The sequence below is a fragment of the Alexandromys fortis genome, unplaced genomic scaffold (genome assembly GCF_014885135.2).
Source record: "Alexandromys fortis isolate MF-2015 unplaced genomic scaffold, M_Fortis_MF-2015_v1.1 scaffold_72, whole genome shotgun sequence".
NCBI lineage: Eukaryota > Metazoa > Chordata > Mammalia > Rodentia > Cricetidae > Alexandromys > Alexandromys fortis.
This window is the reverse complement of record NW_026067969.1, coordinates 43232-54241: the sequence shown is the minus strand read 5'-3', so window position 1 is coordinate 54241 and position 11010 is coordinate 43232. Positions and strand designations below refer to the sequence as shown.

Below are 11010 nucleotides of genomic sequence, written 5' to 3'. Positions count from 1 at the left end.
CATTATTGATCTGCTCTCCTCGGTATATATTCTCTTCGATTTCTAAAGGGTTACATTATGATTAAACCATCACACAATGAGAAGTAGAAAGTGTTATAAGTTGAAAATGGTCTTATAATAATAGTCCCACGTTAAAAAAAACCTCGGGAGCTGGGTGTTTGTGGCGCACGCCTTTAATGCCAGCATGTGGGAGGCAGAGGCAGGTGGACTTCTGTGAGTTAAGAAGCCAGCCTGGTCTACAAAGTGAGTTTCAGAACAGCTAGGACTGTTACACAGAGAAACCCTGTCTTGAATGAAAAAAAAAAAAAGAAGTCTCGGTACACTCACATCAGTCTACAACTGGGAACCATTAGCCAATACAAAGTGCTACATGTGTGGTTTTGGGGAGCGGGGACGAAGACCAGAGCTTTGCTTGAGCTAGGCAAGTGCTGTACCACTGAGCCATATCTCATATAATTTATTTAATTCAGTACCAAACCAAAAAACAGGATTCCTTAAATTGGCTTTCGCTTCATAGAGAGAACAGTAAACTGTGAACATATTTAAGACCCTTTCTGCAGTTCACAACCAATACCGACCCTTTTTTAAAAATGTGATTCAATAAATCAAAAAAAAAAATCCTATGTCTCAGCAGCCTCGCTCGCCTCACGCCCCAAGCCCGGCAGAAGTCTGCTCTGAGCGCAGCCCGCACCATGCCTGCCTGCGCTGCTCAGCACCTGTTTTCTTGGCCTCTACTCACACCGTGCCAGGAAGCGCGGCGTGGGATGCAGTGGACAAAGCGCGATGGCCGCGGGGCATAGCTGGGAACCCTTACTGCGTGAGCACCGAGCACCCCTCCCTCGTGACCACCTAGCGTTGGAAATGGGTGCCTGCTCTCAAGGAGCCCTAAAGCGTACCGGGCAGCACACTCGGTAGCCAAGCCCGGGATCTGGGAGAGTGAGGACTGCGCTGTTGTGGGCAGGTGCTAGTGTTCTAGGGTGGAAAGTCTAGGAGAAAGGGGCGTGTCCTGTGGGGCGTGCCCTCGGTCATGGGCGTGTCCTCAAGGCCGGGACCAGCCCTGGGGAAGGCGGGCCTTGGGAAAGGGGCGGGTCCTTGGGTAGAGGGTGGGTCTTGGGACACCGGCTAGTTCTCTGGCCCAGGCGGGTCCTGCGGCCTGGGCGTGTCCTCTGTCGGGTGGGGGGGGTGGAGGGCGGGGCGGGCCTCGAAGCCTCTGCCCTAGCAGGCGTAGGACCGCGGCGCGGGACACCGCGGTATGGGGAGGGTGCAGCTCTTCGAGATTTGCCTGAGGCAGGGCCGCTTCGTCTACAGTCCCGGGGAACCGCTGGCCGGGGTCGTGCGCGTGCGCCTGGGAGCGCCACTGCCCTTCCGAGGTGGGCGCGGGGTCGCCCCGGGGGAGCGGGTAGTTGCGTTCTTACCTGCGGTGGGGGCGGGGCTCTCCAAAACCTCGTGGTCAGTGGGCTCGGAGACTGGGTTCTCAGTATCCAGGGAACCCTGGGTTACGCCGGAACCGCGGGCGCCAGGGTCCGGCTGTGCGGGGAGGCAAGGGCGGGGCAGGCAGCTGGGTGGCCCAGTCCTTCCGCATCTGTCCCATCCTGTGCTCTCAGCCTAGGGGAGGCCGGAGTCTGTGTGAGGGCCTAAGCGCTTGTTCCCATGACCGGGCGACCCTGAAGGTGGAAGTATGCAGGCCTCCAGTCCCAGTCTTCCCTTGTTCAGGTGTCCAAGGTCCGCCGCACTCTGCACCTGCTGGGCCCCCACCTGCAACCTCGTGTGCGCTGGGTCCTCTATTTTCCTCGCCTCCGGGGCTCCTGTGCAGGACCTTCCTCTTCGAAGACAGTTCTGTTCCAAGTGTGCAGGTCCCTAGCAGTATTCACAGGGTACCTTTTTTTGCTTTCAGTTTAAGGCTTAAGACTTCCTTAAAGCTTGTGGTTGCTGGCAAGGGGGCTTGTTCGGCTTGGCAATCCCCTTGCTCCTGTCCTAAGGCCTTGAAACTGAGCTGAGCTGAGCCCTCTGCTGATACATATGTCTGAGACTCTGGGGCTGGGGATCAGATTACTCTTTTGCCATTGACAGGGCTCTCAGGTGCAGCTTCCTCTGTGCTGGATCCACAAATAGGGATCTGTGTGTGTGCGATTATATGACTGAGTTCTTAGGGTCAGGTGGGCACTGTTGTAGCCTCTGCTTAGCTGCTGGCACTGAGTGCAAAAACTGTATGAGTGTCCCTGCTTGGTATTCTTTTGTTTTGGCCTCCCGTGAGAACTACCTGGCTGCTTGACCGAAACCACAGTTGCCCACAGACACTTCTGGTGTCTGCTGAGGATGGATAACTATTCTCCTTAGCCATCCTAGGCCCAGTTGAAACCAGTTGGACCTGGACCTGGTGTTATTATCTAGGTCTAGAAGGGAGCTGGGTCGTAGTGTTTGTCAGGCCCTGGTCTTGTTGGGGCTCCTGGTCATGGTCACATTGCTTTCCTTCGCTGTATCCCTATTTAGAATTTGTAGTCTGAGCAGATGTTGCTTTTATAGAGGCTACAGCCGTGATAGGTTAGCTCCTCCTGGACCCAAGAAAGGTATGAGAAGTTGTAAAGAAAACTCCAGGTTGGCTGGCAGGACGTGGTGCAGGCCACACCTTGTGGCCTTGGGGAAGACAGCAGGGAGAGGTCCAATTTAGAACTAGCCACTCAGTTTTTCTTTTCTGTCTTTCTCTCCTGGCTGAGCTTGGGGTGACCAGGCTACTGCCAACTACAACAGTAGGAATGAGCTACTCATGGCCTCCTTTTTTTTTTTTTTTTTCCAGAGACAGAGTTTCTCTGTAGCTTTGGAGCCTGTCCTGGAACTCCCTTTGTATACCAGGCTGGCCTCGAACTCACAGAGATCCGTCTGCCTCTGCCTCCCGAGTGCTGGGATTAAAGGCATGCGCCACCACAGCCCAGCTACTTTGTATCTGGTAAGGAGCAAGTAGATGGACAGCTGACCTTACGAGAGCTCTAGCCGATGGTGCCCAGGATCATGGACTGGGCCTGGAAGATGGATTTTATTTATTTATTTATTTATTTTGAGACAGGGTTTCTCTGTGGCTTTGGAGCCTGTCCTGGAATTCACTCTGTGTTGACCAAGCTGACCTTGAACTCACAGAGACCCTCCCACCTCTGCCTCTGCCTTAGTTATCCTGACACCTGAAAGGACGGGTAGAAGCACTCATCTTCTAGATCCAGAAGAAAAGATCCAGAAATCTCAGAGGAACACTACACACACCATGATTTTCTTTAGAAAAACCAGAGCTTACGCTGGGTGGTGGTGGCATATACCACACCTTTAAACCCAGCACTCAGGAGGCCTAGGCCAGCCTGATCTACAGAGCTAGACCCAGGACCACCAAGGTTATACAAAGAAACCTTGTTTTTTGTTTTTTAAATAAAAAAAGGAAAGGAAAAACACGATAGATCAGCTTCCTGTTTCCAATGTTGAACACCCCAGTTTGGTAGTCTGTATTCTGTTTGGTGCTTGCCTTTTGTTATAGTTCTGAACATTTTCAGGAAGTGCTTTTTCTATTTGGATGACACCTTGAAGTATAGACTGTTCTGCAGGCTGTCACCTGATGCTCTGTCGTGGAGGACTTGCTAGAACACACTTGCCCTGGTTTCCTGGTTATGCTGCAGGGTAGGAGGAGCTGGTGAGAGGACCATGGTTACCTCCCAGAGAAGATACCTTTGCCTGAGAGTGGACAGATAGGACTGTAATATTACAAAAAATCAGCAGGAGGGGGCTGGAGAGATGGCTCAGAGGTTAAGAGCACTGGCTGCTCTTCCAGAGGTCCTGAGTTCAATTCCCAGCAACCACATGGTGGCTCACAACCATCTGTAGTGGGATCTGGCGCCCTGCTCTGGCGTGCAGGCATACATAGAGGCAGAATGTTGTATACATAATAAATAAAACTTTAAAAAAAAAAAAGCAGCAGGAACACTAAAAGTCAGGAAATAAAGGAAATCAGGGTCTTTTATCAGGTGGTTGCCCCCAAACTGCCTAGTTTTGCCATCTCAGGCATGTGCAGACTGTCAAAGAAAGAAGCTGAGAAGCTGGTACCAGCCCCTGCAGCAGGGACAACCCCCCCCCCCTCCCCGTGCTCAGACCTCCATTATTTCTCAAGCAGAACTGTAGTATGTGGTTTTCCCTGCTCAGTGATCTGAGAAGGTACATACCTAGCTGCTGGCACTGTCCTTGGCTTGTGAACCTGGAATCTTTAAGGAATTTTCTGGGGAGTTTTTACACCTCGATTGTGACCCTACTGAGACAAAGGAGTAACCTCAGGTGTTTTGTTGGGGAAGCAGCAGGCATATTGTTTACAAGCCCCCACCTCCCACCCCAGGGTTTCTCTGTAGCTTTGGAGTCTGTCCTGGAACTAGCTCCTGTAGACCAGGTTGGCCTCGAACTCACAGAGATCCGCCTGCCTCTGCCTCCCGAGTGCTGCGATTAAACCTTCAATTATTTCTAATGAGAGAGTGAACACACAGGAGGCTGTTCACACTGTCCTCCCAAGAGAGCTGTTTGTGGGGGGGGGGGGAGAAAATGCTTGACCTTGGGAAGATCAGAGTCTGATCCCCTCTGCCCCCCACTCCCAGATGCTGCTTGCTTTTCTGGAACCTGGTGGTCCTTTTCCTGAAGTGTAGGAAGTTCAGTCCGGGTCCTTGGTTGCTGTTATAAGCCTTGCTATGAGAAACTTGATGAGCTAGTGTAGGACTTGAGAGTTGATGGGTGCCCTGGCATGTATAGTTGCAAACCAAAGAAGTTTGTGAGTCTTTGGTTAATAGTAGGAGTGTTTACTTCTGCAACCCCGCCCCCAGCATGGGTCAAATTCCTTTATAGTTGTCATTCTGATGAGTAAACCTGGGTTTTCCCTGATTTTTAGTTTGACTGGGTGTCAACTGCTACTAAAAGGTCATCCAAATTACAAAACATATTGCGCAGGCCTTTCATCCCAGCAGAGGCAGGCAGATTTCTGTGAGGCCAGCCTGTTATACAAAAGAACCCTGTCTCAACAAACCGAAGGAAAAACAAAAACAAAACTAGCCCTAAATTGAACTAAAACAACCAATTTGTTATTGTTCATAATTTGAATAGCTCTGCCATTCACAGTAGGTATCCTGATAGCACTGTGGTAGCTTCTGAACTAAGCTGAGACCTCCATACTTTTTTGTATCTGATGTGGGGCCAATCATCCTTAGGGAGACGTACCCATTGCCAAGCATCTCCTGTCCTCCAGCAGCCTTTTGAGCCTCCTCTTACCCTTGGCATCTCAACAACTGTTTGCTGTTCAGTTTCCAGGGTGGGATGGTTGGAGGTTAGAGTGACATGGAGGGCGAGGAATAATCATGGGCACTTCCAAGGAGCAGAGGATGGTAGAGCAGGAATGCAGGACCACCTCAAGAGTGGGAACAGGGGGGCTGGAGACATGGCTCAGTGGTTAGGAGTGCCTCAGGGAGGTCCTGAGTTCAGTTCCCAGCCACCACATGGTAGCTCACAACCATGTGTAATGAGATCTGGTCCTCTCTTCTGGCATGCAGGTGTACATACAGACAGAACACTGTATACATAATAAATAAATCTTTTTTAAAATATTTAATTTTATGTTTGAGTGCTCTCTATATGTACATTGCATGCTGGAAGAGGGCATCAGATCCCTTTGTAGATGGTCGTGAGCCACCATGTGGGTGCTGGGAATTGAACTCAGGACCTCTGGAAGAGCAGCCAGTACTCTTAACCGCTGACCCATCTCTCCAGCCCTAAATAAATAAATCTTAAAAAAAGAAAAAAAGTGGGAACAGAGCTTGGCAGTGGTGGTGCATACCTTTAATACTAGCACTTGGGAGGCAGAGGCAGGTGGCTCTCTGCTGTGTTAATCTAATTAATCTTAATCAATAAAAACCAGGAGTCAGATATTGGGGTAAAAACCTGGAAGAGTAGAGAAACGGAAGCAGCTAGGTCCTGCTTTGCAAGAGGGGCTGAGATTCTGTTTACACCCCACCTTACCGCTTCCTGTCTCCACCTCCCAAGTACTGGGATTAAAAGCTTGTGCCACCACTACCCAGCTTCTGTGGTTAACTAGTGACTAGCTCTGCCCTCTGATCTCCAGGCAAGCTTTATTTGTCAGAACACAAAATATCATGGCAGCCGTCTGTGAGTTTGAGGCCAGCCTGGCCTACAGAGCTAGTTCCAGGATCATACAAAGAAACCCTGTTTTGAAAAACAAACAAACAAACAAAAAGAATAAATTCAAAAAAAAAAGAAGAGTGGGAACAGGAGTTGGCCGCCATCAGGTGAGGGAGTGCACACATGGGTTGAGGATGAGCCAGAGGTTCGAAGGAGGAAGCTAAGTGCTCTATGGCTAACCAGGAGGATGCCTGGACCGTGATGTGGGAGACTGTACAGGAGGCAGGTGTGGTCAGCTCCTAGGTACTTGGCTATGTTTGTTCCTCCTGCTTGGTGGCTTTGTCACAAAGATAAAAGAGGATGAATAATCCTACCCTCCGGTGACCCCGTCTGGGAAAGGGGCTGAAACCTTGACCCAGCCCTACAGGGAGAAGGGTGTTACTTCTTCAGGGCGCCTCTCATTGGCTCCCACCTACCTCCTTGCCAGGACCTTCTCCCTTGTGATCAGTTTCAGCTATGCCAGCTCATTCACTTATGGCTACCTGATCACAGTAGGCCCAGGATGTGTCTGTAAGACGGAGGAGGAATTTGAACTCTGTCTTAGTATTTCCTGTTCTGGGTACTTCCACTGGTGAGGGAGGACCAGCTACCCCAAGGTGTAGAAAGTCAGCCTCCTGGGCACTGCTGCTCAGGAAGTAAGTCAGGGCCCACCTTCCAGTTCTAGATTGCTGACTGGCTCAGACAGGTTTGACTGCATTCCTGCAGGGAGAGGGCTGGCATTAACTTTCTTGAGACTGAGCGGGCAACTCAAGGCCTAACTGATTTGCATCATAAAAAAGGGCTCCTGGGCTTTTATATAGTTCTGGCTGAGGTAACCGATTTGGGGATAGCCCGGGGTTATCTAAGAGATTATTGGCCTCCCACTGTGTCTGTAGGACAGATAAAAACACTGCCTATCAGTTTCTTTGCCAGTCTGGTTCCTGGGGAGAACACAATTGGGGGATGGCGAGGAGGTATTCTTGGGAAGATGTTAGGCTGCTTGCACCTGGGCCTTTCCAGGTACCTGTGCGGGTGGGGCTACTTGACCTATGGGTGCTTCCAGCCCTACAGGAATTCCTGTGCTGGGGACAGGGAGGAGCCTAGGCCATCAACTGGTTTAGGCTTATGCCACCCTTCCCCTTACAGCTATCCGGGTGACCTGCATGGGTTCCTGTGGGGTCTCCAACAAGGCCAACGATGGGGCATGGGTGGTGGAGGAGAGCTACTTCAACAGCTCCCTGTCACTGGCCGACAAGGGTGAGTGTGGGAGCCAGTCATGACCCGGGCAGCCATGGGCTGGAGTGGGGTCAGTCTATCCTTCCCCCTCCCAACAACTGTCTCTTAGATTCCCACTCTATCCTACCCTCTGGTACGGGGTCTGGGTGGGCTCTGACCCTTGGTATGGCTGTTTCATCCCTGCCCTCTACTCTCAACTACCTTCCTGCTTTTAATTTTATTTATTTATTTATTTATTATGTCTTCCTTTTTTTTTAAAGATTTAAATTTTTTTATTTATTATGTATACAATAGTCTTTGTTTATGTCTGCGGGCCAGAAGAGGGCACCAGATCTCATTACAGATGGTTGTGAGCCACCATGTGGTTGCTGGGAATTGAACTCAGGACCTCTGGAAGAGCAGGCAATGCTCTTAACTGCTGAGCCCTCTCTCCAGCCCTTTAATTTTATTTTTAAAGTTTGTATTAATTCGTTTTTTGAGACAGGGTTTCATGTAGCCCAAGCTAGACTTGAACTTGCTATGTTGTTTATCTGAGGATGCCCTTAAACTTCGATTCTCCTGCTTCTGTCTCCCAGGGGTGTGCTACCCTATCTGGTTTATATAGTCCTTGGAATTGAACCAGAGCTTTGAGTACGCTAGGCAAACACTCTCCCAGCCACACACTCTCATTGAAACCAAGCCCTTAGCTCCTGTGTGGGCATGATGCTCTCGTGCTGGAGACAGGTAGTGTGGACTGTGGTGGGCTTCTGATCTGGCACTGTGGCCACTATGGATCTCCTCTGGTTTGCTACCACCTCCTTCTTGTCTCTGTAGGAAGCCTGCCCGCTGGAGAGCACAGCTTCCCCTTTCAGTTCCTGCTTCCTGGTGAGTGGCGAGCTTGTGGGGGCAGCAGCCTTGAAATGGTGGGACCTACGGATGGGAGGTGCTGGGTACCAGCCAATCCCTGTTCTCTCCATAGCCACAGCACCCACATCTTTTGAGGGACCCTTTGGAAAGATTGTGCACCAGGTGAGGGCCTCCATCGACACTCCACGTTTTTCCAAGGATCACAAATGTAGCCTCGTATTCTACATCCTGAGCCCCTTGAACCTGAATAGCATCCCAGATATTGAGGTGAGGATGGAACGGAGGCTTCTTTGGTTACCTTCAAACTGCTCGGGCCAGGCAGCCAGGCTGTGCAGGCTGAGGCCCTGACCCCATGCCACAAGAATGCACTCTGCTCACTTCATAAACTCTGCCCCATTTTCCCTTTAAGCAACCCAATGTGGCATCCACTACCAAGAAGTTCTCCTATAAGCTGGTGAAGACGGGCAGTGTGGTTCTCACAGCTAGCACTGACCTTCGTGGCTATGTGGTGGGACAGGTGCTTCGGCTGCAGGCTGACATTGAGAACCAGTCAGGCAAGGACACTAGCCCTGTGGTGGCCAGCTTGCTACAGGTCAGAGCCCTCTGACTCCTACCGTTTCTCATGGGACAGAAGGGGTGGGTTGCTGGCCTGCCTAAGCCCACAGTCTGGTCTTTCCTTAGAAGGTATCCTATAAGGCCAAGCGCTGGATCTACGATGTGCGAACCATTGCAGAGGTGGAAGGCACAGGTGTCAAGGCCTGGAGGCGCGCTCAGTGGCAAGAACAGATCCTGGTGCCTGCCCTGCCCCAGTCAGCCCTGCCAGGTTGCAGCCTTATCCACATCGACTACTACCTGCAGGTTTGGTGTTGCCCAGGGCTGGGTGGCCTGAGGCTAGGTGACCTTGGCCTGACTCCTCAATGCCCGCATTCTTTTCAGGTCTCTCTGAAGGCACCCGAAGCCACCGTGACTCTCCCACTCTTTGTTGGCAATATTGCTGTGAACCAAACCCCACTGAGCCCCTGTCCAGGCACAGGGTCCTCTCCTGGTGCCTTGTCCTCAGTGGTGCCCTCTGCACCACCCCAGGAAGATGCTGAGGCAGTGGCTAGTGGCCCCCAGTTCTCAGACCCAGTTTCCCTCTCCACCAAGAGCCATTCTCAGCAGCAGCCACTGTCAGCTGCGTTGGGTTCCGTGTCTGTCACTACCGTCGATCCCTGTGTTCAGGCTGGAAGCCCTGGTAGGCATTCTCTGCACCCTCCCTTGTGCGTCTCTATAGGTGCCACTGTCCCCTACTTTGCAGAAGGCTCCGGGGGGCCAGTACCCACCACCAGCGCCTTGATCCTCCCCCCAGAGTACAGTTCATGGGGCTACCCCTATGGTGAGTGGAAATGACAGGGACGAGGGGGAGGAAGTGAGGTGCCTTGACTCCCCTCGTCAATCCTGCTTTCTCCCCACAGAGGCTCCACCGTCCTATGAGCAGAGCTGTGCCAGCACAGACCCTGGCCTGATCCCAGGGAGCTGACCCTGGTGAGCCAACCCTGTGCCACCTCTACGGTGGGCCTGGCCTTTGCCCTGGGATGGGATGCCCAGGGCCTCGTGCCTTTGCTCTCTACTTGGCCCAGCTACTCAGGACCTGCAGCCGTCGGGACGATCCCTTGTGGACCAGCCTCCCCTGGCTCCTCTGGAATTAATCAGTCCTCAAGAGGTTGGGGTAGGGCAGCAGGGATATGGGACCTGGAGAGACTATAAATAAAGCGCTTTATTTGTAGAGCTTTTGCGACCAAAGCCTACCCTCAAAGTGGCCCCCACTGTGCAGACTCCACCCCTGAAGAACACAATCCCATAATAAACTTCTCCTTTGATCCCACCTCTGAAAGTCACACCATACCCTGCAGGAGGCACCCTGAGAGCTTCTTCCTCTACTCCCTTAATCCTCTGGGCTCCTCTATAGTCCCAGATAATGTGCCCTGGATGGTGCTGTGCTGGCCACTTCCCTCTTTCTTTTTTAGATTTTTTTTTTTTTTTATTTTTTCCTTTGTCTGCTTAAGGATGTTCCTGGTGTTCTTTGGGACATACTCTGACTTGCATTCCAAACCATTGTTCTAGCCGGGCGGTGGTGGTGCACGCCTTTAATCCCAGCACTCGGGAGGCAGAGGCAGGCGGATCTCTGTGAGTTGAGACCAGCCTGGTCTACAAGAGCTAGTGCCAGGACAGGCTCCAAAGCCACAGAGAAACCCTGTCTCAAAAAACAAAACAAAAACAAAAACAAAAAACAAACCATTGTTCTAGGTGGTGTGCTTGGATGCCTGGCCACCAAAAATATTCACGGGGAAAGGACTTACTAGGAACCTACTTGCAGAGAAACCCTCTACTCTTGGGCATGAGGTCACTGTCAGCTCTGATCATTGTTGCACACCAAAGACATTGAAACTAAGAATTAGGTCCCTAGAGCAAAATGGAAAGAGGGGTCCTGTGGAGCAGCATTTCAGAGGCACCCTACAGTCTCCATGACATCTCTGGTGACAGGCACTGGCCTGTTGGTCTTTACATGCAGTGTTTGCACTGGAAGTGGAGTTGGCTAAGGTCCAATTTTCCAAAAGCGGGGAGAGCCCCTTTGCTAGGTGTGGTGACCACCTTGCCTGTGTAACCAACAAGTTGACAGACTTAAGAAACAAGGTGTACAAAAGAGCAGAATATGGCAGTGCACGCCAATATTCCCAACTTGTGCCTTCCACCTGAGCCCTGGGA

General features: G+C 51.4%; 1 protein-coding gene across 3 annotated transcripts; it reads left to right on the top strand.

Annotated features, from left to right (window-relative positions):
- The first annotated feature begins 1201 nt into the window (after positions 1–1201).
- Arrdc1 (arrestin domain containing 1) lies at positions 1202–10032 on the top strand. Of its 3 annotated transcripts, none has more exons than XM_050155329.1 (8): positions 1202–1370; positions 7330–7440; positions 8233–8283; positions 8378–8532; positions 8675–8857; positions 8950–9123; positions 9202–9640; positions 9720–10032. In XM_050155329.1, exons 1-8 carry the CDS (start codon positions 1253–1255, stop codon positions 9782–9784), a joined length of 1296 nt encoding a protein of 431 aa, XP_050011286.1. In that variant the 5' UTR covers positions 1202–1252; the 3' UTR covers positions 9785–10032. The 3 variants fall into 3 exon arrangements, with proteins under 3 accessions (XP_050011286.1, XP_050011285.1, XP_050011287.1); XM_050155328.1 differs by having other exon boundaries at positions 8947–9123; XM_050155330.1 differs by lacking the exon at positions 7330–7440 and having other exon boundaries at positions 8947–9123.
- The last annotated feature ends 978 nt before the right edge of the window (positions 10033–11010 follow it).